At 45.8% G+C, this 22,327-nt stretch overlaps 1 protein-coding gene across 9 annotated transcripts in view; it reads left to right on the top strand.

Annotated features, from left to right (window-relative positions):
- pxylp1 (2-phosphoxylose phosphatase 1) overlaps positions 1 to 22,327 on the top strand; it is a 200,469-nt gene that overhangs the window by 14,897 nt on the left and 163,245 nt on the right. For 4 of the 9 annotated variants that reach the window (XM_067995431.1, XM_067995430.1, XM_067995429.1 and 1 more), the window contains exons 3-4: positions 8,873 to 8,956; positions 9,051 to 9,273. In XM_067995431.1, the coding sequence (XP_067851532.1) occupies positions 9,223 to 9,273 (51 nt within the window). In that variant the 5' untranslated portion in view covers positions 8,873 to 8,956; positions 9,051 to 9,222. Of the gene's footprint in view, positions 1 to 7,197; positions 7,216 to 8,872; positions 8,957 to 9,050; positions 9,274 to 22,327 lie in introns of those variants that run through there. The other 5 variants (XM_067995425.1, XM_067995426.1, XM_067995424.1 and 2 more) reach the window with 4 other exon arrangements.

The raw sequence follows: 22,327 nt of genomic DNA, 5'->3' as shown, positions 1-22,327 counted from the left end.
ATCACAGTCGGGGCAGCAGATGGAGCATTACAATCACCCTGAATGTCCCTGGACTAGGGTGGGGGGATCCCAGGGTTCTTGCTGGAAAATGCACTTGTGGACGCTGGGTGAAGACACAATTAGCTTTGGCTGTGATGCCTTTCACTGTCAAATAGCATTTCGACACTCGCTATCTGCATTTACACATCATGAATGCCCCTTGACTTGCCTGCATCTGTGAACCATACCACAAGAGTTGCTACCTTCCAGAGAGGAGGGGAGAAATTTGAAAAAAAAAACTAATTGGCAGATGGAGGCTAATGAGAAGAGCTCTATGCATGCGTTTAAGTACACAAACATTGTGTGTGGCATGTGAGTGAGGAACGAAAGCATAGTTCTCTATTTACACCACTGAAAATAGAATTGATATTGCAGTATAAAAGTGTCATGAGTATAAACTGGACCCAAAAAAATGCAACTAAAAAAAATAATTGCACATGGGTAACCTCTTTGCATGCATGCAACAAACACAACTCCCGCTATAATTCTCTAAAACTTAGCAATTGCTCATGCGGCGTTAGATAACAAAAACTACATGTGCAGAGCTCGTTTCAAAAGACTGCTTGAGGAAAGAATAACAAAAGTTGTAATTATGAGACTTCCTTATGAAGTGCTGGATTATTGATGCAGATCAAATTCGCCTTCTTAGATGGTATCCCTGTCTTTGAAGCCTTCCCACAGGTTTGGCACTTGGCATTGATCCACAATGATGCCCGATGGCTTGGAATTGTTGTATGTAGAGTTGAACTCTCCCTGCTTCAGAGCCAAGGGTCAATAAAAAGTTGTGATGAGACAGCCCTCACATCAACCCATCTTCATGAGTGAGATGTCTATTGTCTTTTAATAAAAATGACCATAGCTTTTACCCAACCAAATGCAACATCAAAGAGGATTGAGTGTTTCAGACCTCACTCCCCATTCACACAAAAGATGAAATCCACAACAGGACAATATGACATTTTTAAAAGGACAACCCAACTTATTATGTTGATAAAACCATGGTATTTTTTCCCCCAATTTTCCTCTTTTCCTTCTGGCTGATTTAGCTCCTCCCTAGCCCTAGAACAATGGGGTGAATTGTACTGCTTGGCTGAAGTTAGTTAACTCAACAAAACAACCAGAATAAATAATAGACATCTACATACCTCCAAAAGATTTAAAATTAATGACATATCAATATAGATAATTTTCATAATGGCAACTAAAAAAAATTGAAAAGTGATGTGACAATCCTCGTTGACTACCTTCAACTGACAGAGAAACAGACCAGTACACACAATACCACCAACAAATTCAATATAGTTCTGATGAAATTTCCCTTCTGAGTAAAACAGGAAGACACTACGGAATTTGAACCTATCACATAATATTGAGTTTCACAATCGTTGACACATACCTTTGATTCTACAATTGTCAAACACTCTTCAAGAAATGTGACACTCTGTTAAATCAAAAGAAACATAGTAGAAACACATGGTAAAAGGGACACAACTAAAAATTGCTGAAAATTAATTTCTTAGTGATCCGTACAGAGCTGCAGGTCCGAGGTCCTATCGAGTTGGTGCCAAGTTAGTTGATTTCAGTTGGGACAGAAATTAGGTTTCTACAAATGGCCTCAGCCAGGGTTCCTGCTCCTGACCGCTATCTGATAACCCATGCTGATATGATTGGCTTGGTTGTGATGCTGTCCATTGTCAAATAGCTTGTCAACCCTGTCTATGGTCACATATAAAGAACAACTACTTGGACAAAGATATCTGCATTTATGCCAGCCTAGAAAGCTAGCAAAAGCTGCCCAACAACTTCAAAATAGCTGACACGACTTCACAAAAAGCTGACAACTCAAAAAAACAACTCCAAGTACGATCCTGACATTTGAAAAGAGAGTACAATGGACATGCAGTAAGCTGTAAGTACCCCTACCATCCCTTCACTTGTATTGGAGAACAACATAAATACACGAAAAACAACCTAAGCAGATAAATATCAACTTGGCTCAGTGGTAGTGCTCTTGCCTTTAAGTCAGCAGGATGTGGGTTCGTAGTGGCACTCCAAGATTTAAGCATATAATTTAGGCTGATAATTCAGTGCACAGAGGAAATATTAAATTGTCAGAAGTGCTGCCTTTTGGATAAAATGTTAAACCAAGGCCCTATTGCTCTCTTAGATAGACAAAAAATTCTATTGCATTATTTGAAGAAGAGCAAGGGAGCTCTCCACCAAAACAGATTAACTGGCCATTTATCTCATTACTGTTTGTGGCACTTTGCTGCATGCAATTGGCTACTGCAATGCCTATACTTCAAATTTAATTTATTGGCTATGAAATGCTTTGTGATGTCCTGAGGATATGAAAGATGCTATGTAAATGAAAGTTGTTTTTCCTCTTCCATGAAAGTCGAAAGAGGAAATGCAATGTTGAAGGCAGAATATTGGTGGTGTATTTCAAGGGGACTTTGAATTTTTACATTAAGGTGACACATTCCAGTTAATTTTAGGTAATTTTATACATCAAGATTAATAAGATTTTTAATGTAAAAGGGAAAGGAAAAGCAAATTGACATTTGGATTTTCAACAGACCAACCAGATCATCAACTGGCCAAAAGTTACCTCAGTAGTCATTCTCCTACATCTAACCTCTCAGCCCAGTTCACAGAGGTACTACCCACTGTGGATTAAGTGCATAGGTGATCTGTACCCCATCCAACTGCCCACCCTTTCACAGAGACACCCTCCCTTCTTCCAACTCTCCTAGTTAAATCTGACACTCTTCTCCTTCTATCCCTCAATTCAACCTTTTCACTCTTCCCCTAACCCCATTCAAACTGACACTCTTCTTCCCCGAGATTCAAGCTGCATTCTCTTCTAGTCCAACCCCTTTAGATCATGCTGGCACTCTTTGCACCCCCCAAAAAAAAAACAGTTCAAAGTTGTGGATTCAAGCCCCACTATCGACTTGAGGACATAATCTAAGCTGACACTTTAATGCAGTACTGAGGGAGTGTTGCATTGTCAGACTTGCTTTCTTTCAGAAGAGAAGTTAAACTGAGGCCCCATCTACTTACTCAGATGAACATAAATGAATTCATGGAACCATTTTAAGATGAGCAGGAAGTTGTTCCCCCTGCCCTCCCCGCCCACTGCAGTGTCCTGGCTAACATTACTCCCTCAACCAACACCACCAAAAACAAATTGTCTAGTCATTAATTTGCTGTTTGTGGGACTTTTCTATGTGCACAATGGCTGCCACGTTTGCCTACATAACCTGCACTTCAAAAATACCCCTTTACTTCTAAAGTACTTTGGCAGTATACGAATATAAATTCCTTCTCAATTCAAACTGGCATTCATTCTATCTCCCCCAGTTTCTACACTCCCTCAGTTAATACTGACACTTTCTTCCTCCCCTGCTCCAAAGTGCCACTCCCAGCTTCTCCTTCCCGCCCGCAACCCCCCCCCCCATCGCATTTCTGGATTTTCTGGATGTTTTGACAAATTTTTCACTGAAAGCAGGACCTAAATATAGTCTTGAGGTGAATTTGGAGGTATGATGTGGAGATGCCGGTGATGGACTGGGGTTGACAATTGTAAACAATTTTACAACACCAAGTTAAAGTCCAGCAATTTTATTTTAAATTCACAAGCGAATTTTATTTTAAATTCACAAGCGAATCTCCGAAAGCTTGTGAATTTAAAATAAAATTGCTGGACTATAACTTGGTGTTGTAAAATTGTTTACAATTTGGAGGTACACAGTGGTGAAGCTGTAGGGGACCTGCAGGCAATTCAGAGCCTGTCAGTAGGTGCAGTCATACCCCGTTTGCATAACACATGGATTTGTGATTGACATTAAGGCCCCGATATTAGAGTGGAGGTGGGATGGCAGCAGGGCGGGGGAGGGTGGTGGTGGGATGAATGGGCGCGCGGGTAACCGACCAAAAAAAAATGCCCCGTTCTCTATGCGATCGCGATTCAATTGTTGCCACATAACGTGGCTTCCAGGTTTGCCGTCCGAAAGCTGCGCAGCGGGCGGACTGCGCACCCGCATCACAGGCTGTCAGCTGGAGGAGCTCCATTTAAAGGGCCATTACTCCAATGGCTTTTCCTGGAGCAAACACCCACACACCACAATGGAGCAGCACAGGGGCAAGGTTGCTCTAAGATTCAATGATGCCTCACTCCAGGTACTACTGGATGGGGTGAAGAGGAGGAGGGATCTGTTTTACCCGGTGGATGGGAGGAAGTGGCCTGCCGCTGTCACCAAGAAGGCCTGGCACGAGGTGGCAGAGGAGGTCACCAGCAGCAACAACATCTCGCGCACTTGGGTCCAGTGCAGGAAGCGCTTCAATGACCTAACTAGGTCAGCCAAAGTAAGTACACTTATTGATTCTCCTACATTCCGCCTTCCACACCACCGCCCCCACCCCCCAACTCATTCTGCACTGCCAACACTATCACATCATTCCTCACACCCACTTAAGGTTCATCCTCAAATTACCTGCAGTTCCTCAGCACTTCCTCACCTCCCCATTAGTCACCCCACCACTACCACTCACCCCAATCCTCAAACACTGTCATGGCTCTGTCTCATACTCACCCTCTGATGCATCTCTTTCATGGTCAGCCTCACCAAACCAATGCATTTATCGGTTGGCCATTTCACCATCATTCACTCACACGTCTGTTCTTTCTCCCCTTATAGGAGAAAAGAGCTTAGAATGCACAGGAGAAGACGAGGACCGGAGGGGGCTGCAACAAATCGTCGTCCTCACAGACGCGGAGCAGGAGGCGCTGGAGCTCAACCGAACCCTTGCGTGCCTGTCCGTCGGGGACGCTGAGACTGGCACCCCACAAACGCCTCGTGACAGAACTTTAACATTCATCGCACACAATATGAATCGATGTAAACATGCCTTGCCATCTTCAGCACCTCAGTATGCTTATTGCAACATGACACATCTATGATGATGCTTAATATTGCCTTCCGTTCTCTTACAGGGTCTTCAATGACTGCAGTGATGGCAGAGGGCGATTCCTCAGAGAGTGCACCCCTTCACATCTAAGCGAGCCATCCACCAGCGCAGATACTCACACCTCAGTGGGTCCTAGTCCTCAGTTAGTTGGGTTGGCACCTGGTGAGTTACCACACACATGTGAGCATGAGCAGACACTGGTGGCAGGGGCAGCTGCAGAGAGTCCATGTCGATGGGAGCACTCCTCTCCAGGCTCTGCTCAGCTGGACGCAGATGTGGAACCCTAGGGGCCATCCTTTAAAAGGAGAATGATCGAGGGACAGCAGCACATTTGTGAGGTACTGGAACAGGTGCCACACGCACTCTCCACAATCGCGCAGAGGATGGAGGAGTCCAACTCCTGCATGAGTGGTACAATGGCACAGGTACGGGAGGGAATCTCTGAGATACTGTCACAAGGACGTGAGCAACTCTCTGAGATACTGTCACAGGTAAGTGCGGGAATGTCTGCGATGGAAAGAAGGCAAGCCTCCATGAGCTTCGAGCACGGCTCACAAATGAGCCCATTCAGGCCCTGACAACGGCCATTCGGACTCAGGCTGAACAACATTCTGCCACCTTAAACAGGCAGACAGATACATTAGCACTGGCCTTACAAGGCATGACACATGTCCTCCAAACTGTTGTCCAGCAGAGTGGTAGGAGTGATGTGGCCCTGGCCCAGGGGAGGGACGATGGCGAAAGGGGACGTGGAAGTGGGGAAGCCACTCAAAGTGCTCCCATGTCTCACTTGTTGCCCCCCTCTCAACTAGTACCCTCAATGCTGCCTCCTCTCCAGGTGGCCGAGTCTGCCTCTGCACAGGTGCAGGTGGAGCAGTCTTTGGAGGGGCCCTCACAGGCTCCAAAATCCACAGGGCGTAGGCCCAAAGCATCTAATCGGTCAGGGCATGAACAAGTGTAACCTGCCACTACTTCTGCTGCAGCCACAGGGGATGCACCAGGTAGAAGTAGTCGGAAGAGAAAGGCGAAGATTTTGTGAGCACGAAGGGTATGCACAAGGGTGTTTGACAGTTGCTTATGTTTTTCATTTATGTTTGCTTTTTGTTAAAATCACATTAAATATTATGATTGTCACCACTACTGTCACGTCTTGGCCATTCTTGACTGGCTTTTGTGATAGGGCCCTTTCGTGAGGTTCATCATGAATGGCGACACTTGATGTCACCAATTGGGTCACTTTACAGTGGGTGTATGTGTGGTTGCAGGACTGTTTTGTGCAGGGAGGGGTGGGGGCTGGTATGGGCGCTGCTCTTTCCAGGTGGTGTGAGGACTGGACTCTTCACACTTTCTGATGTTAGGAGAACTATTCACATATCAGTGATTCCCTGGCCTCATGAGCAGCCAGGTGAGCTGCTGCTCTGCCCATGGGTTCCTCCTGCTTCTCCTCCGCCTCTACCTCCTCCTCCTCAATGTGGATGGCAGATGTGGATGGGGCCTCCTCAAGCAGCACCCCTCTCTGTTGTGCCATGTTGTGCACACTACTATAGTCTGGTGCGTATTGAAGCTCTCCCCTATAACAATCAAGGCACCTAAATCGCATCTTGAGCAGCCCTACAGCATGCTCAATTTTAGACCTGGTGGCAATGTGGCTGTCGTCATATCAATGCTGTTGCTCAGTGATGGGGTTCCTCAGAGGTGTCATGAGCCACATGTGCAGGGGGTATACCTTGTCCCCGAGGAGCCAGCCCTTAAGGGTGTTCGGTGCGTGGAAGAGGGGCGGGCTGTTGGATTCCCTGAGGATGAAAGAATCGTGGCAGCTGCCACGGAATCTGGTGCACATGTGAAGGAATCTTTTGCGATGGTCACAAACAAGCTGAGTGTTGATGGAGTGATACCCCTTCCTGTTGATGAACAGTCCTGGCTCGTGTGGAGGTGCTCGAATTGCTATATGGGTGCAATCGATTACACCCTGCACCCGTGGGAAGCCAGCCACAGAGTGCAATCCCACTGCCCTCTCCGTCTGGCTGAGGTTGTCCATGGGGAAGTTGATGTACTGCGAGGCCCTGCAAAACAAGCCGTTGGTGACCTGCCTTATGCACTTGTGTGCAGATGACTGAGAGACCCCAGCGATGTTCCCGGTGGCACCCTGGAATGATCCGGAGGCGAAAAAGTTGAGGGCAGTGGTGACTTTGACAGCCACAGGTAAGGAGATGCTGTTCGGCCCAGCCGGGAGCAGCTCAGCATGAAGGAGGCTGCAGATGTCTGCGACTACCTGGTGACTGACTCTGAGCATCCATATGCACTGCTCCTCAGAGAGGTCCAGGAAGCTGAGCCTTGGTCTGTAGACCCTGTGGCAAGGGTAGTGCCTCCTGCGACGTTGCTCTCTCTGTTGTTGCCCTCTGTGCTCTTGTGCAGGTGCCTGTGGCGCAGCACTGTGTTGTAGAGCTCCGAGTGGCAGAGGTGGATGCTGTCCCTGGTGAGACTGGTGATGTTGCTTGTCCTCGGATGTAGTGGTGAATGTAGCCATGACGCCCCCCCACCCCCCCACCATCCTGACGGTGTGAGTTTGAGGAAGTCTCAAAGTAGTTAAATATGTGTGAACAGAAGAATTTTGAATGGAAAGTAAGAATTTTCTTTGAAAACACAAAGATCCCGCAGCCAAAACTTTGTCTGAAAGAACTCAGTGCCCTGCTGCAATAAGTGACCTTTTCTCCCCATCTGTCAAAGATTTGAATGTGCAACTGGCTGCTGGCTGAAACACATCTGTTGCAACATGGAGCGTTTTCCACAGCTGAGGATGCCTCAAAATCACACCCCTGCCTCAATGTGGAGAAAATTAAGTAGTTCAACTACTTAAACTATCTGAACAATTGTGTCAAGTAACATCCCGCTGGCTTTAATTGCCAGTGGGACTTCCACAATCGGGTGGCGCGCGCGCACCCAGACGCATCAGTGGGGAACTCGGAAGTCTGCGGGTTGGAGCTGGGTTCGGAACCCGATCGGGATTTCCCCGATTTTCAGAGCCCCCCGCCCCTAACGCACCTGCAATTTCCCTGGAAAATTGAGCCCAAAGAGTCAGAGACACCAGGCACAGGGGCTGCTTGTCTTTTAGGCAAGTTTTAATGCAGTTAATGGGCTCCTGGGACCTGGGAGGATTGGCAGTTGCGGTGGTGCAACTTAGTGAGGAACACATGGTCTTTGTGAGTGAGCCATAAGGCTCACACGTGAGGGATCTACCCTGAGGAGCAAGATATGCTTTGTATTAGGACTTTTTTCTGTAGAAAGGATTTGAAAATAAGTTTTTTAAGCAAAAGTGCATTCTCACAAGTTTTTAAAAAAGGCTTCTAGATGAAAGGTGGTTAATATGCTAAATGGAAATTGTTGTTCTTAGAAATTAAACAATAAGCAATTCATTAGCTTGTCTGGGCAATTGAGAAAAACACACTATTTGTGTTGGGATTTTTATCAGCAAATACTGTTGGCACAGGCTGGGTCCCCATTACTCCTGCAGTTGGCATGGATGTACCTGCTGACCCATGGAACCATACCCAAGTAATAGACAGTGCATTGAGGAGAAAAAGGGAGGAAACTGGAAAAATTAGATATTAAATTCCAATCATTTTGAATGAACACTGCACACACATACAAAAAATATGAAAATGAAAAGACTGATATCTGACAAAGCTTTGGTTTCAATGCCCCATTCAGTGTTAGACCAGCTAAAGCATCATGTCCTCTGTGTGTGTGTATGTCTGGCTCCAGCTTTGTGTGGTCTTTTGTCGATGTATGGCTGTTCGTCCTCTTTTAACCAGTAGATGGCAGCCAATTACACTTTTTCTTAAACAAATACTTTTCCCAGAAGCTGGCTGGAAGGAAGAAAAACATACTTTATCCGTTTAAGGAGTGGGGAGTAGCCGGATAGCTGGGTGAAAAGAAGGGACAGGTGAGAGAATGGCTTTAGCGCTGGTTTGGGGGTTCGGTTGCTTTAATTATTTGCCTGTCAGTAAGGTTGCACTCTCTCTGATTGCTTCACACAGCGCGCTTTTTCTCCTTTCCTCTTCACACAAAGTGGCAGATGTGTCTCTGGGGAGACGCGAGGTAACAGCGGCGGTGATAGTATCGTGAAAGGCAGGAGCCCTCCCCACCCCCACGCGTCTGACTGTGAATAACCATCTGTCAAAGGGAAGCGAAAGAAGCACAAAGAGTTGGATGCGAGCAACGCTGTCAGCTCTTCTCACTCACACTCCACAACCACACAAGGTAAGGACTCGGAACTGGTTCGAAGACGTGGTTTAAGATCAGTTACTATTCTGCAGAGAGTTGGCGCTTTATTTTGTGAAATTAGATCTAACCTAAACAAAAACATATGGCAACAGCAGTCTTTCCCCGCGATATGACCATAAAAGCCACCCGAAGATTGGCTTCGATTGAGAACATGAAGCTTTTTGTGATATTCCTTGCGATAAGGTGGATCAGAGAATTGTATTTAACCGCTTTACATTGATAACAAAGGATATTCGCTGATGTCTGGGACGCGTCAGTGCAGTGACTGAGGGCTACTGGGGAAAACAAAATATTTTAATTCAACCTTTCCGACAAATCTTTCCCTTTGTTAAAAGAATTCAACACATTGGTGGTTTGTTAAATGCTGCAAACGCCTATGTACTGTTGTAGAAAATCAAATTATTATGCAAGATGTTGTATGGTGATTATATTGGTTTACATTCAGGATTTGCATTTTCTGTTGAATGCTTTTTCTAGGACTTGAAATTTACATAAAGCTTTGAGTCTAATTCTCTGAGTTGACCTGCAGATCAATTATGGCATACAGCACACTAGGGAGTATCAGGTGGCTTATTACAGTGGCCTAGATTTACTTGTGATTTTTCTTGATTCCCTTGGTGCCAGTTCAGCTTCTCTACCTGACAACAAAAGGCATTTAAAGTTTGTCAGGTGCTATAACATTGTAACTCAACCACATCGCCATTATTTGCACACACCCTCTTGCACTCTTAACAAAAACAGAAAAGGTTAGGAACACTCAGGGTCAGTCAACATGTACTGAGAATATATATTCTCTTGGCAATAGAATTTGTAACTCTTCAATGAAACGTGAGCCAAGTGTACCTGTAGGAAAGGGCACAGGATCTGCTTTTGAAGGGTCGAATTGCCTCAGTACGTATCTCTGAGTGGATTCAGTTCCGAATGGCAATGTGCCAAAAAACCTCTGCTATGTTGGCACCTAATGTAAGTTTGTGATGCAACAAATGCTTTAGCTGTTCCAATGCAAAATTTTACATTGCAATTTTTCAGCAATTGGAAGCAAGATAAAATAATAATATGGTGTTTTTAATGGATTATTAAGAAAGTATATTCACATATATTTTATGAAAGAAAAAAAGAAAGACACATTTATATACCGCCTTTCACAACTTCAGGATGTCCCAAAGCACTTTGCACTTCAAAAGCACATCATTTGTTTTAGTCACTGTTGTAATTGTAATTTAGGAAACCCAGCAGCCAATTTGCGCACAGCAAGGTCCTGCAAACAGCAATGTGATAATGACGAGATAACTTTTTTTTAATGGTGTTGGTTGAGGGTTAAATATTGGCCAGGGCATCGGAGAGAACTCCCCTGTTCTTCAAATAGTGCTGTGGGAAAATTTAACGTCCACCTGAGGGGGCAGACGGGGCCTCGGTTTAATGTCTCATCCGAAAGATGGCACCTCTGACAGTGCAGCACTCCCTCAGTACTGCACTGGAGTGTGAACCTCCAATGAAAGAGTACGTTTACATAAATATTTCTATTGTAAACATCAACAGTGATTACAGCTACAACAACTTGCATTTATATAGTGCCTTTAACGTAGGAAAATGTCCCACGGTACTTCACAGGGTGTAATCAGACAAATATTGAAACCAAGCCAAAGAAGGAGATATTAAAAGGGGTGACTAAAAGCTTAGTCAAAGAAGTAGATTCTAAGGAGGGCCCAGACAGCTGAAAGCACTGCCGCCCCTGGGAAGAGGCCAAAGTTGGAAGAACGCCGAGATTTTAGAGGGTTGTAGGGCTGGAGAAGGTTACAGAGGTAGTGAGGGGCAAGGCCATAGAGTGATTTGAACACGAGGATGAGTATTTTAAATTTGAGGCATTGGTGGATTGGGAGCTAATGTAAATCAGCGAGTACAGGAGTGATGGGTAAGTGGGACATAGTGTCGGTTAGGATACTCCTGCAAAAGAATTCCAAATATGTTTTAATGAGTTTATAGGTTCTTTGTTTGCAAACCAAGATAACCACTGTTCACACTGGGACTGTAAGGCTGCTTACCAATTGCACACTGTGTATATGTTGAGGCAGGGTTCAGTAATGTGAATTCTGCATTTTGAATGGATTCAGTGGAGCTCCTGTGGTTGACAGTTCGATACTTGAACCATTTTAAAAATAATTTCTGATTTAAGTTGATTAGGCAGAGTCAACATGGTTTAATGAAAGGAAAATCGTGTTTCGAGGATGTAAGTGGCAGGGTAGATAAAAGGGAACCAGTGGATGTCGTATGTTTGGATTTTCAAAAGGCGTTCGATGAGGTGCCACGTGAAAGGTTGATACACAAGATAAGGGCTCATGGGGTTGGGGTAATATATTAGCATGGATTGAGGATTGGTTATTGGACAGAAAACAGAGAGTAGGAATAAATGGGTCATTTCGGGTTGGCAGACTGTAACTAGTGGGGTGCTGCAGGGATCAGTGCTTGGGCTTCAGCTATTTACAATCTATATTAATGACTTAGATGAAGGGACCGAGTGTAATGTATTCAAGTTTGCTGATGATACAAAGCTAGGTGGGAAAGTAAGCTGCGAGGAGGACAAAAAGAGTCTGCAAAGGGATATAGACAGGTTAAATGAGTGGACAAGAATGTGGCAGTTGGAATATAATGTGGGGAAATGTGAGGTTATTAACTTTGGTAGGAAGGATAGAAAAACAGAATATTTTTTAAATGGTGAGAAACTATTAAATGTTGGTGTTCAGAGGGATTTGAGTGTCCTTGTACATGAAACACAGAAAGTTAACATGCAGGTACAGCAAGCAATTAGGAAATCAAATGGTATGCTGGTCTTTATTGCAAGGAGGTTGGAGTACAAGAGTAAGGAAGTCTTGCTGCAATTGTACAGGGCTTTGCTGAGACCACACCAGGAGTACTGTGTACAGTTTTGGTCTCTTTATCTAAGGAAGGATATATTTGCCTGAGAGGCAATGCAACAAAGGTTCACTAGATTGACCCCTGAGATGAGAGGGTTGTCCTATGAGGAGAGATTGAGTAGAATGGGCCTATACTCTCTGGGGTTTAGAAGAATGAGAAGTGATCTCATTGAAACATATAAGATTCTGAGAGGGCTTGACAGGGTAGATGCTGAGAAGCTGTTTCCCCTGGCTGGAGAGTCTAGAACCAGGGGCCATAATCTCAGGATAAGGGGTCAGCCATTTAGGACTGAGATGAGGAGAAATTTCTTCACTGAGAGGGTTGTGAATCTTTGGAACTCTCTCCCCTAAAGGGCTGTCGATGCCGAGGCATTGGGTGTATTCAAGCTGAGATCGATGGATATTTGTACTCTAAGGGACTCTAGGGATATGGGAATAGGGCGGGAAAGTGCAGTTGACGTAGAAAATCAGCCATGATCTTATTGAATGGTGGAGCAGGCTCAAGGGGCATATGGCCTACTCCTGTTCCTATTTCTTATGTTCTCACAAGAGTCTGACAGTGACGGTTGAAATTCATGGGAGCTGGTAAGTATAGTAGTCATGATCTGGATTTGAAGCCAATTGAACAATAGCAAATGGAGTAAAAACAGAAGATGCTGGAAATACTCAGCAAGTCAGGCAGCATCTGTGGAGAAAGAAACAGAGTTAATTTTCAGGTCGATGACTGGAAGAAATTAAAGATTTAACCGCAAGCTTCAACAACTCTTAGATACCAATGCCCCTCCTCATCCTTCCTTTCCTCCACTTTCCTCTGACCCCCATCCCTCCTTCTAATCTTGCTCTTTGGCTGTTTTCACTATCCCCTCTGACCTTCCCCCACCTCTGACCCCGAACGATCCGTCCTCAGCAAACGCCGTGGCTTTATCCCCTTACACCCCCATCTCGATGAATTTCGAGGTCGACAAGATGCTGAGCTCGTCTTCCATCACCTTTGTTTCCGTGCCCACTTCTGGCGAGGAGTCTTCCCCCCCACTCCCCCAACAGTGAACCCTTTATCCCGTCTTCAAAATTCTCGTTCCACCTGGACCTCTCCCTCTGGCCTCTTACCCTCTCTTGATCTTTTCGTTGGGAACTGCTGACGTGACATCGGCCACCTCAATTTCTCTACTCTCCTCACTTACTCCAACCTTCCTCCCTCTGAACTTGCAGCACTCCGTTTTCTCAGGTCCAACCCTGACATTGTCGTTAAACCTACTGACAAGGGTGGCACTGTTGCTGTTTGGCGAACATTTTAGCAAGGGCACAAAATGTACTCTGGGTGGGGGACTTCAATGTCCATCACCAAGAGTGGCTCGGTAGCACCACTACTGACCGAGCTGGCCGAGTCCTGAAGGACATAGCTGCCAGACTGGGCCTGCGGCAGGTGGTGAGTGAACCAACACGAGGGAAAAACTTACTTGACCTCGTCCTCACCAATCTACCTGTCGCAAATGCATCTGTCCATGACAGTATTGGTAGGAGTGACCACTGCACAGTCCTCGTGGAGATGAAGTCCAGGCTTCGCACTGAGGACACAGTCCAACGTGTTGTGTGGCACTACCACCGTGCTAAATGGGATAGATTCAGAACAGATCTAGCCGCACAAAACTGGGCATCCATGATGCACTGTGGGCCATCAGCAGCAGCAGAATTGTATTCCAGCACAATCTGTAACCTCATGGCCCGGCATATTCCTCACTCTACCATTACCAACAAACCAGGGGATCAACCCTGGTTCAATGAGGAGTGTAGAAGAGCATGCCAGGACCAACACCAGGCGTACCTAAAAATGAGGTGCCAACTTGGTGAAGCTACAACTCAGGACTACATGCATGCTAAACAGCGGAAGCAACATGCTATAGACAGAGCTAAGCAATCAGATCAAAGCTCTGCAGTCCTGCCACATCCAGTCGTGAAGGGTGGTGGACAATTAAACAACTAACGGGAGGAGGCGGCTCTGTAAACATCCCCATCCTCAATGATGGTGGAGTCCAGCACTTGAGTGCAAAACACAAGGCTGAAGCGTTTGCAACCACCTTCAGCCAGAAGTGCCGAGTGGATGATCCATCTCGGCCTCCTCCCGATATCCCCACCATCACAGAAGCCAGTCTTCAGCCAATTCGATTCACTCCAAGTGATATCAAGAAACGGCTGAGTGTACTGGATACAGCAAAGGCTATGGGCCCCAACAACATCCCAGCTGTAGTGCTGAAGTCTTGTGCTCCAGAACTAGCTGCGCCTCTAGCCAAGCTGTTCCAGTACAGCTACAACACTGGCATCTACCCGACAATGTGGAAAATTGCCCAGGTATGTCATGTCCACAAAAAGCAGGACAAATCCAATCCGGCCAATTACCGCCCCATCAGTCTACTCTCAATCATCAGTAAAGTGATGGAAGGTGTCATCGAAAGTGCTATCAAGCGGCACTTGCTCACCAATCACCTGCTCACCGATGCTCAGTTTGGGTTCCACTAGGACCACTCGGCTCCAGACCTCATTACAGCCTTGGTCCAAACGTGAACAAAAGAGCTGAATTCCAGAGGTGAGGTGAGAGTGACTGCCCTTGACATCAAGGCAGCATTTGACCGAGTGTGGCACCAAGGAGCCCTGGTAAAATTGAAGTCAATGGGAATCAGGGGGAAAACTCTCCAGTGGCTGGAGTCATACCTAGCACAAAGGAAGATGGTAGTGGTTGTTGCAGGCCAATCATCTCAGCCCCAGGGCATTGCTGCAGGAGTTCCTGAGGGCAGTGTCCTCGGCCCAACCATCTTCAGCTGCTTCATCAATGACCTTCCCTCCATCATAAGGTCAGAAATGGGGATGTTCGCTGATGATTGCACAGTGTTCAGTTCCATTCGCAACCCCTCAAATAATGAAGCAGTCCAAGCCCGCATGCAGCAAGACCTGGACAACATCCAGGCTTGGGCTCATAAGTGGCAAGTAACATTCATGCCAGATAAGCAGCCAGGCAATGACCGTCTCCAACAAGAGAGAGTCTAACCACCTCCCCTTGACATTCAACGGCATTACCATCGCCAAATCCCCCACCATCAACATCCTGGGGGTCACCATTGACCAGAATCTTAACTGGACCAGCCATATAAATACTGTGGCTCCGAAAGCAGGTCAGAGGCTGGGTATTCTGCGGCGAATGACTCACCTCCTGACTCCTCAAAGCCTTTCCACCATCAAGGCACAAGTCAGGAATGTGATGGAATACTCTCCACTTGCTTGGATGAGTGCAGCTCCAACAACACTCAAGAAGCTCGACACCATCCAGGACAAAGCAGCCCGCTTGATTGGCACCCCATCCACCACCCTAAACATTCACTCCCTTCACCACCGGCGCACTGTGGCTGCAGTGTGTACCATCCACAGGATGCACTGCAGCAACTCGCCAAGGCTTCTTCGACAGCTCCTCCCAAACTCGCGACCTCTACCACCTAGAAGGACAAGAGCAGCAGGCACATGGGAACAACACCACCTGCACGTTCCCCTCCAAGTCACACACCATCCCGACTTAGAAATATATCGCTGTTCCTTCATCGTCGCTGGGTCAAAATCCTGGAACTCCCTTCCCAACAGCACTGTGGGAGAGCCATCACCACATGGACTGCAGCGGTTCAAGAAGGCGGCTCACCACCACCTTCTCAAGGGCAATTAGGGATGAGCAATAAATGCCGGCCTCACCAGCGACGCCCACATCCCATGAACGAATAAAAAAAAAACAGACCTCTACCTTGTGGAGGCTGAATGCCAACTCTCCGACATCTCCTCCTACCTCCCCTTGGACCATGATCCCACTGCCGAACATCAATCCATCTTTTCCCAGACTGTCATTGACCACATCTCCTCCGTAGATCTTCCTTCGATGGCCTCCAACTTCTTGGTCCTCCAACCTCCTTCCCAAGATCCACAAACAGGACTGGCCTGATAGACCCATTTTTTCAGCTTGTTCTTGCCCCAAGGAACTTATTTCTTCCTATCTCAACTCTATTTTTTCTCCCCTTGTCCAGTCTCTTCTGACCTACATCTGCGACTCTTTTGATGCCCTCTGCCAGTTTAACAATTTCCAGTTTCCTGGCCCTAACCATCTCCTTTTCATCATGGCCGTCCAGTTCCTTTACACCTCCATCCCCCATCAGGCTGGCCTACAGACCCTCCGCTTCTTCCTTGAACGTAGGCTCAACCAGTCCCCATTCACCACCACCCTCCTCCACCTGGCTTAAGTTGTTCTTACATTGTACAACTTCTCCTTTGTCTCCACTCACTTCCTCCCGAAGGAAACCCATATGGGTCCTAGCTATGCCTGCCTTTTTGTGGGATATGTGGAATATTCTTTGGTCCAGTCCTGTTCAGGTCCTCTCCCTCCAATTCCTACCTTTCCCTCACCTTCACATGGTCCATCTTCAACTCTTCCCTTCCCTTCCTTGACTCTTCCATCTCCATTTCTGGTGATAGGCTGTCAACCAATATCTACTACAAGCCCACACCCACAGTTACCTTGACTCTATTCCATTCTCCCAGTTCCTCCATCTCCATTGCAGTTGTTCTGACGATGCCACCTTCCACATCAGTGATTCTGATATGTCTTTCTTTTTCCTCAACCCAGAATTCCCCTCCACTATCGTCGACAGGGCCCTCGACGGTGTCCATCCTATTTCCTGCACTTCTGCCCACACCCCTTCCTCTCTCTCCCAGAACCATGATACGGTCCCCCTTGTCCTCACCTTCCACCCCACCGGCCTCCGCATTCAATGTATTATCCTTCACCATTTCAGCCACCTCCAGCGCGATGCCACCACAAAACACATCTTCCCCTCCCCTCCCCATTCAGCATTCTGAAGATTCCATTCCCTCCGTGACACCCGGTCCACTCTTCTACCTCCCCCAACACTCGCTCCCCTTCCCATGGCACCTTCCTGTGCAAGCTTAGGAGATGCAACACCTGCCCTTTCACTTCCTCCCTTCCCACCGTCCAGGGCCCCAAACACTCCTCCCAGGTTAAACAGCAATTTACTTGTACCTCTTTCAATTTAGTACACTGTATTCGCTGCTCACGATGCGGTCTCCTCTACACTGGCGAGACGAAATGCAAATTGGGTGATCACTTTGCTGAACACCTCCGTTTAGTCCGCCAGCATGACCCTGAGCTTCCAGTCGCCTGCCGTTTTAATTCTTCGTCCCACTCCCACTCTGATTTGAGGAAATATAGGTTTTAGGTTTTAAAAGGTATTTAGGGGAGCCGGGCTTGAAAGGGTTAAATAGTCTGTCTTTAGCTGAAATTGCTGTGTCACTAAATAGACTGTTTTTGAATTAACTTACTGCAGCAACAGGATGCCCAACAGCTATGAGTTTCCTGCCATTGCAAACCAGGAGAGGCACCATAACGGTATCTCCACTCCTTCAGATGTACTGGAATGATGAAGCTAGCTAGAACTCCCATTACCTTCAAGGCCTTATAGGGTGACTCATCAACTGCAGGGACTAAGAAACATTTTGCTCAGGATAAGGAGAGATAAGGGGGGGGGGCCACAAAGCACTGGACAACTACATGTTGTCCATATGATTGGGTAAATTAAGGGGCGTATTGGGGAAAATATCTGATTAGATGTATTTTGCCGCAGTTCCTTCTTTTGGGGTATAATTGGAGGGATCTGAGACTTTAAGTGTAGAAGCGAGAGAAGCAAGAGGCAATAGAAGCCAAAGATGCGAAAAGCGGACACAACTTCTACCCAGGACAGAACCGGTAATATAATTCTTGTTCTGTACTGATAACTACTGCTTAGATGCTTGCATGTGTTGATCCTTGTGTGAAGTTAATAGAGTATCACTATATCCAATTGGAATCATATCGAAACTTTATCAAGAGACTTCTCTGTCTCGGCTTACTAGACTGTCCAATGAAGCTCAACAGAAACTCAACGAACAGCACTTCATCTTTTGATTAGGCACTTCACAACCTTCTGGATTCTATGGGCGAGAAATTGGGCATTGTATCGCCCGTTGTTTCGACGCTACGCGACCTCGCCGACATCCAAGATGGAAAATACCTGATTTGATGCATTTTGCCGCAGTTCCTTCTTTTGGGGTATAATTGGAGGGATCTGAGACTTTAAGTGTAGAAGTGAGAGGAGCAAGAGGCAATAGAAGCGCAAGCACATTTCCTGCGTGACGTGCGCCAGACACCATCTTGGTATAGGAGTTAGCGCAGGCGCAGATAACGCATGCTGGAGTCATGCAAAGTAGGGAGAAAATGGCTTCGATCAGTGTGCAACGCTGATTTAAAGTGATAGACACCATTTTGGGACTTAACGCTCAACTCAATGCACAGTCTTAACCCCGACCATCTGAACGTGTCTTAGAGTGCCTGGAGGACCCCCACCAGCGCTGTTTAAAGAGTCCATGCAAGATTTACAGGTTAGTGGCTGGATTATTCCTCCTGGCTGTGGAGACATTTGTAACTGTTTTTGGAGGTCTCGTAGACTTGAATACTAGGACGTGGGGACATAGCCTAACATTTAGAGCCAGGACGTGCAGGAGTGAAGTTAGGAAATGCTTTTACACGCAAAGCGTGGGAGACGTTTGGAACACTCTTCTACAGATGGCAGTTAATGCTAGCTCACTTGTGAAAGTTAAATCTGAGATTGATAGATTTCTGTGAACCAAGGCTATTAAGGGATATGGGGCTAAGACAGGTATATGGAGTTAGGTCACAGGTGCACCATGATCTCATTGAATGGTGGAACAGGCTTGAGGGGCTAAATGCCACTGCCACTTGCTGCCTCTTGATATGCGCTACCTTCTCCTGCAAGAAAACGGGACGTGTGTCTGGGTGATGTGCCTGTCATGGTTGAATAACTGCCAATATGTGTGGCCTGTGAGTTGTGGATGGGCAGCTTGAAACAGTGGTAATGTGTAAGGGTGAGAGGAAACATCTGGTTGGAAGAGTTGAGTACTGATGGAAAGAGTTTATTGATATGGGGGGTGTAGTGCGTGGTGCAGTTGGTAGGAGACGGCACTTGACAGTTGACCTCACTCACCTTGCCCAGTCTTGTCAAAGCATTGAACTGTGCGCCTGGCATTGACTTAGTCCCCCGCTGCCTCCCACTGTCTTTTGAGCATATGTCTGGAGGGCCTCTTGCCTCACCCCACCCCCTGTAGATATAGGATGGCCCTCCTTCTGTCCATCTCTTGAACCCAAGGTCTCTAGTGCATCAGTAGAGAACCTTGGTACGTGCACTCTCGCAGGCCTGGTACCAACTCAGATCGGCAGATTGGTGAGGTCTGGCATGCAGATTGGAGGATGTGGGATTTAGTAGTGCGCAACCTTTATTCAATGTTTTAACATAACTCATCAATTGTAAACATAGGGATGGGACCTGCACCTGTGCGCGATGTCTGATCTTTGTTCAGACTCCATACAGACAGTAGACTGTTATTTTCAGCAAATAAATGGTACCAGCCACCTTTGAGAGATTTCTAAGAAACATCCACCCTTTAAGAGGTTGAGCTCCCTCTGGTGGTGGAAAGTGTGAATTGCATTGATTCCACATGTAAGGCCTGGAAAGGAAGGCTGATTGCAGGTAAGTCCTGGGGTGGGCCCAAACTTGCGTCCTGCCTGTGCAGGGGCCATTGGGCATGGGGTAATAGCACATCACGCTACCTGCGCCCAAAAACAGTCCCTATCCAATTTTTTTCCCCAATAATTTTAGATCATAACCACTGCTCCTATTTTTTTGGATAACAGATGCTGGTAATGGTTCTGCTGTTGCCATTTACAGCTCCTCTCGACTCAAATTTTGTTTCTTTATTTGTCCCGTTACCACCCTTCTTGCCTTGCACCATTTTGTCATTCAATCACTCCTGCCCTTCACCCTATCAGAGACCTTCCCCTTTGTTCTTTCCTCCCCTCCCCTTCCTCCCCCCGCTTTGCCTGGCTTTGTACTTGCTCAAAAACTGTTAAATCTTTAAACTTTTTCCAGTTCTGACGAAAGGTCATCGACCTGAAACGTTAACTTTCTCCACAGATGCTGCCTGACTTGCTGAGTATTTCCAGCATTTTCTGTTTTTATTTCAGATTTCCAGCATCTGCAGTATTTTGCTTTTGGAATGGGAATTGGAGGGTAGTTATAAATAGGTGTTAACTGAACTGGGAGGATTAGCATTCCGCAGGTCTTTGTTCTTTGACTTTTATTCACAGAATTTAACTAAATGATATGATTTTTTGTAGCCATGTCCTGAAGGCAGTGACTCATGCTCACATATGGTTCCGCAAGTGCTGTCAGCCCTGCAGTACTACTCCCAGGCAAATATGTTGATGGGCTAGGTAACTACTGGGATCATTGCAGCTAGGTTTAACTCTGGTGTGCCTTCTGGCATCAGATGCAGGAACCTTGGTTGATTTTTTAAATTCTAGCTTGGTGATATTGATGCCAGATATAGTGCCTTCATTGCAACCATTAGTAAAGTTGTCTAACTCTCATTCTAGCTAGGTTTAGTAACACAATAGTAGTTGCATGTTGATGAAGTTGAAACAGGAAAAAGACTTGAGTACAGTTTTTGTTTTGAGAAGCCAAAGTGCAAGGCCAAGGCCCATTGTGCAAAACACCACTAACGTTTTTTTTTAAAGTTTGAAAACCTCTTAAGCAGTGTGGGAAGGCAATTCATATGAGAGTTTTTGGGATTAAGCAGTTAAATGTTTTTATTTAAGCTTTGTTTTATCCAAAGCATTCATCGTAAATTTCAAAAACATTCACAAAGTAATCGATGGAGCCCCTGGCAAGGAAATGTAGATCAAACTTGTTCTGTTCCGAAGTTCTAATGAATTGTAGGTACAGTTTTTGTAAACTAAGGTGCGCACTATATTTTGGATCTGGAAGGTTGACTGTCAGTCATAAACAATATTTATAAAATGAAGCAATCTAGCTCAGTGTTCTGACTCTATTCAGGCCATATCTGGTGGAGCTGCCTTGTTTATACTGGTGGACAGGTCAAGTACTTGCACTTTTTCCATTGGAAAAGAAAATGTTCAAATTCCCTTATGGTTGAATTGGTAAAGACAGCATGTAACTGAGCCCCACATTCCAGCAGGTCCTAGGGTCATTTCTTTCCTTGTATTGAGTTAGATCTTAGTCCTAGTAGTAGAGATAGCAGGGTACTAGTGGGGATGCTGAAATTGCTGTCAGCACCCCTGTGTTAGATAGGGGGAAATGAACCAGCGTTTCTTCTCCTGATTGCTATCCAATCTTTGCTGGAAGGAATGTACACACAGACTTTAGGTGACAACATGATCAAGCTTGGCTGAAATTTTGATAAGGGACCTTTATCTTGATTTGTGTGCAGTTAAGATCACCAGCACTTTTAGAAATCTAAAATAAAAGCAGAAGTTACTGGAAGCATGCAATAGGCCTAAAGAGAAATAAGAGGTTAATATTTTGGGTGGATATCGTTCATCAGAACTACCAATCTATACTCATTTTGAAGTCAGTAGAAACGAAAATCGAGTGGGCAGTTGATCTGCTACCACCTATTTTCTGCCCGATGGTAAAAGTGAAAATTCAGCCCACTGTTTCTTAGAAAGAGGGGGTGCGCATGGGACGTGGACCTCCAAAGGAAAGCTCGTCAAAAAATATTTGGGAACTCCTGGACTAAAAAGTCCAGGAAGATGGAGACCAGCCAACTTGTAGTAAGCTTTAAAAATAACTTTTTTTTGTTACTCATAGTTATTCAAGCTAGTCAAAGAGGTACTGGTATACATATTTGAGGATGTACCAGTCCACTTCTCTCTCTCATTATATAGATTTTCAATGTATCAGTTCACTTCTAACTCGCTCCCACTGTATAGAATTCCAAAATACCAGTGCATTTCTCATTCAATCCCTCAATATAAGCCATGGGTATTTTTAGTGAGGAAAAAAAAGAAGCTACAATTCCATTGCCAGAAACACTTAGTTGCCTGTGCTGTTTAGATGTTTATGAGCATTAAAATATCTGACAAGAAACATTTATTCCGTAGGAAGTTTGCACAAAAGATGTGTGTATCTTGACACATCAACTGTCAGTGTTCAGAATAGGAG

Source organism: Heptranchias perlo, chromosome 13 (genome assembly GCF_035084215.1).
Source record: "Heptranchias perlo isolate sHepPer1 chromosome 13, sHepPer1.hap1, whole genome shotgun sequence".
NCBI lineage: Eukaryota > Metazoa > Chordata > Chondrichthyes > Hexanchiformes > Hexanchidae > Heptranchias > Heptranchias perlo.
This window is presented reverse-complemented; position numbering and strand designations above follow the sequence as displayed.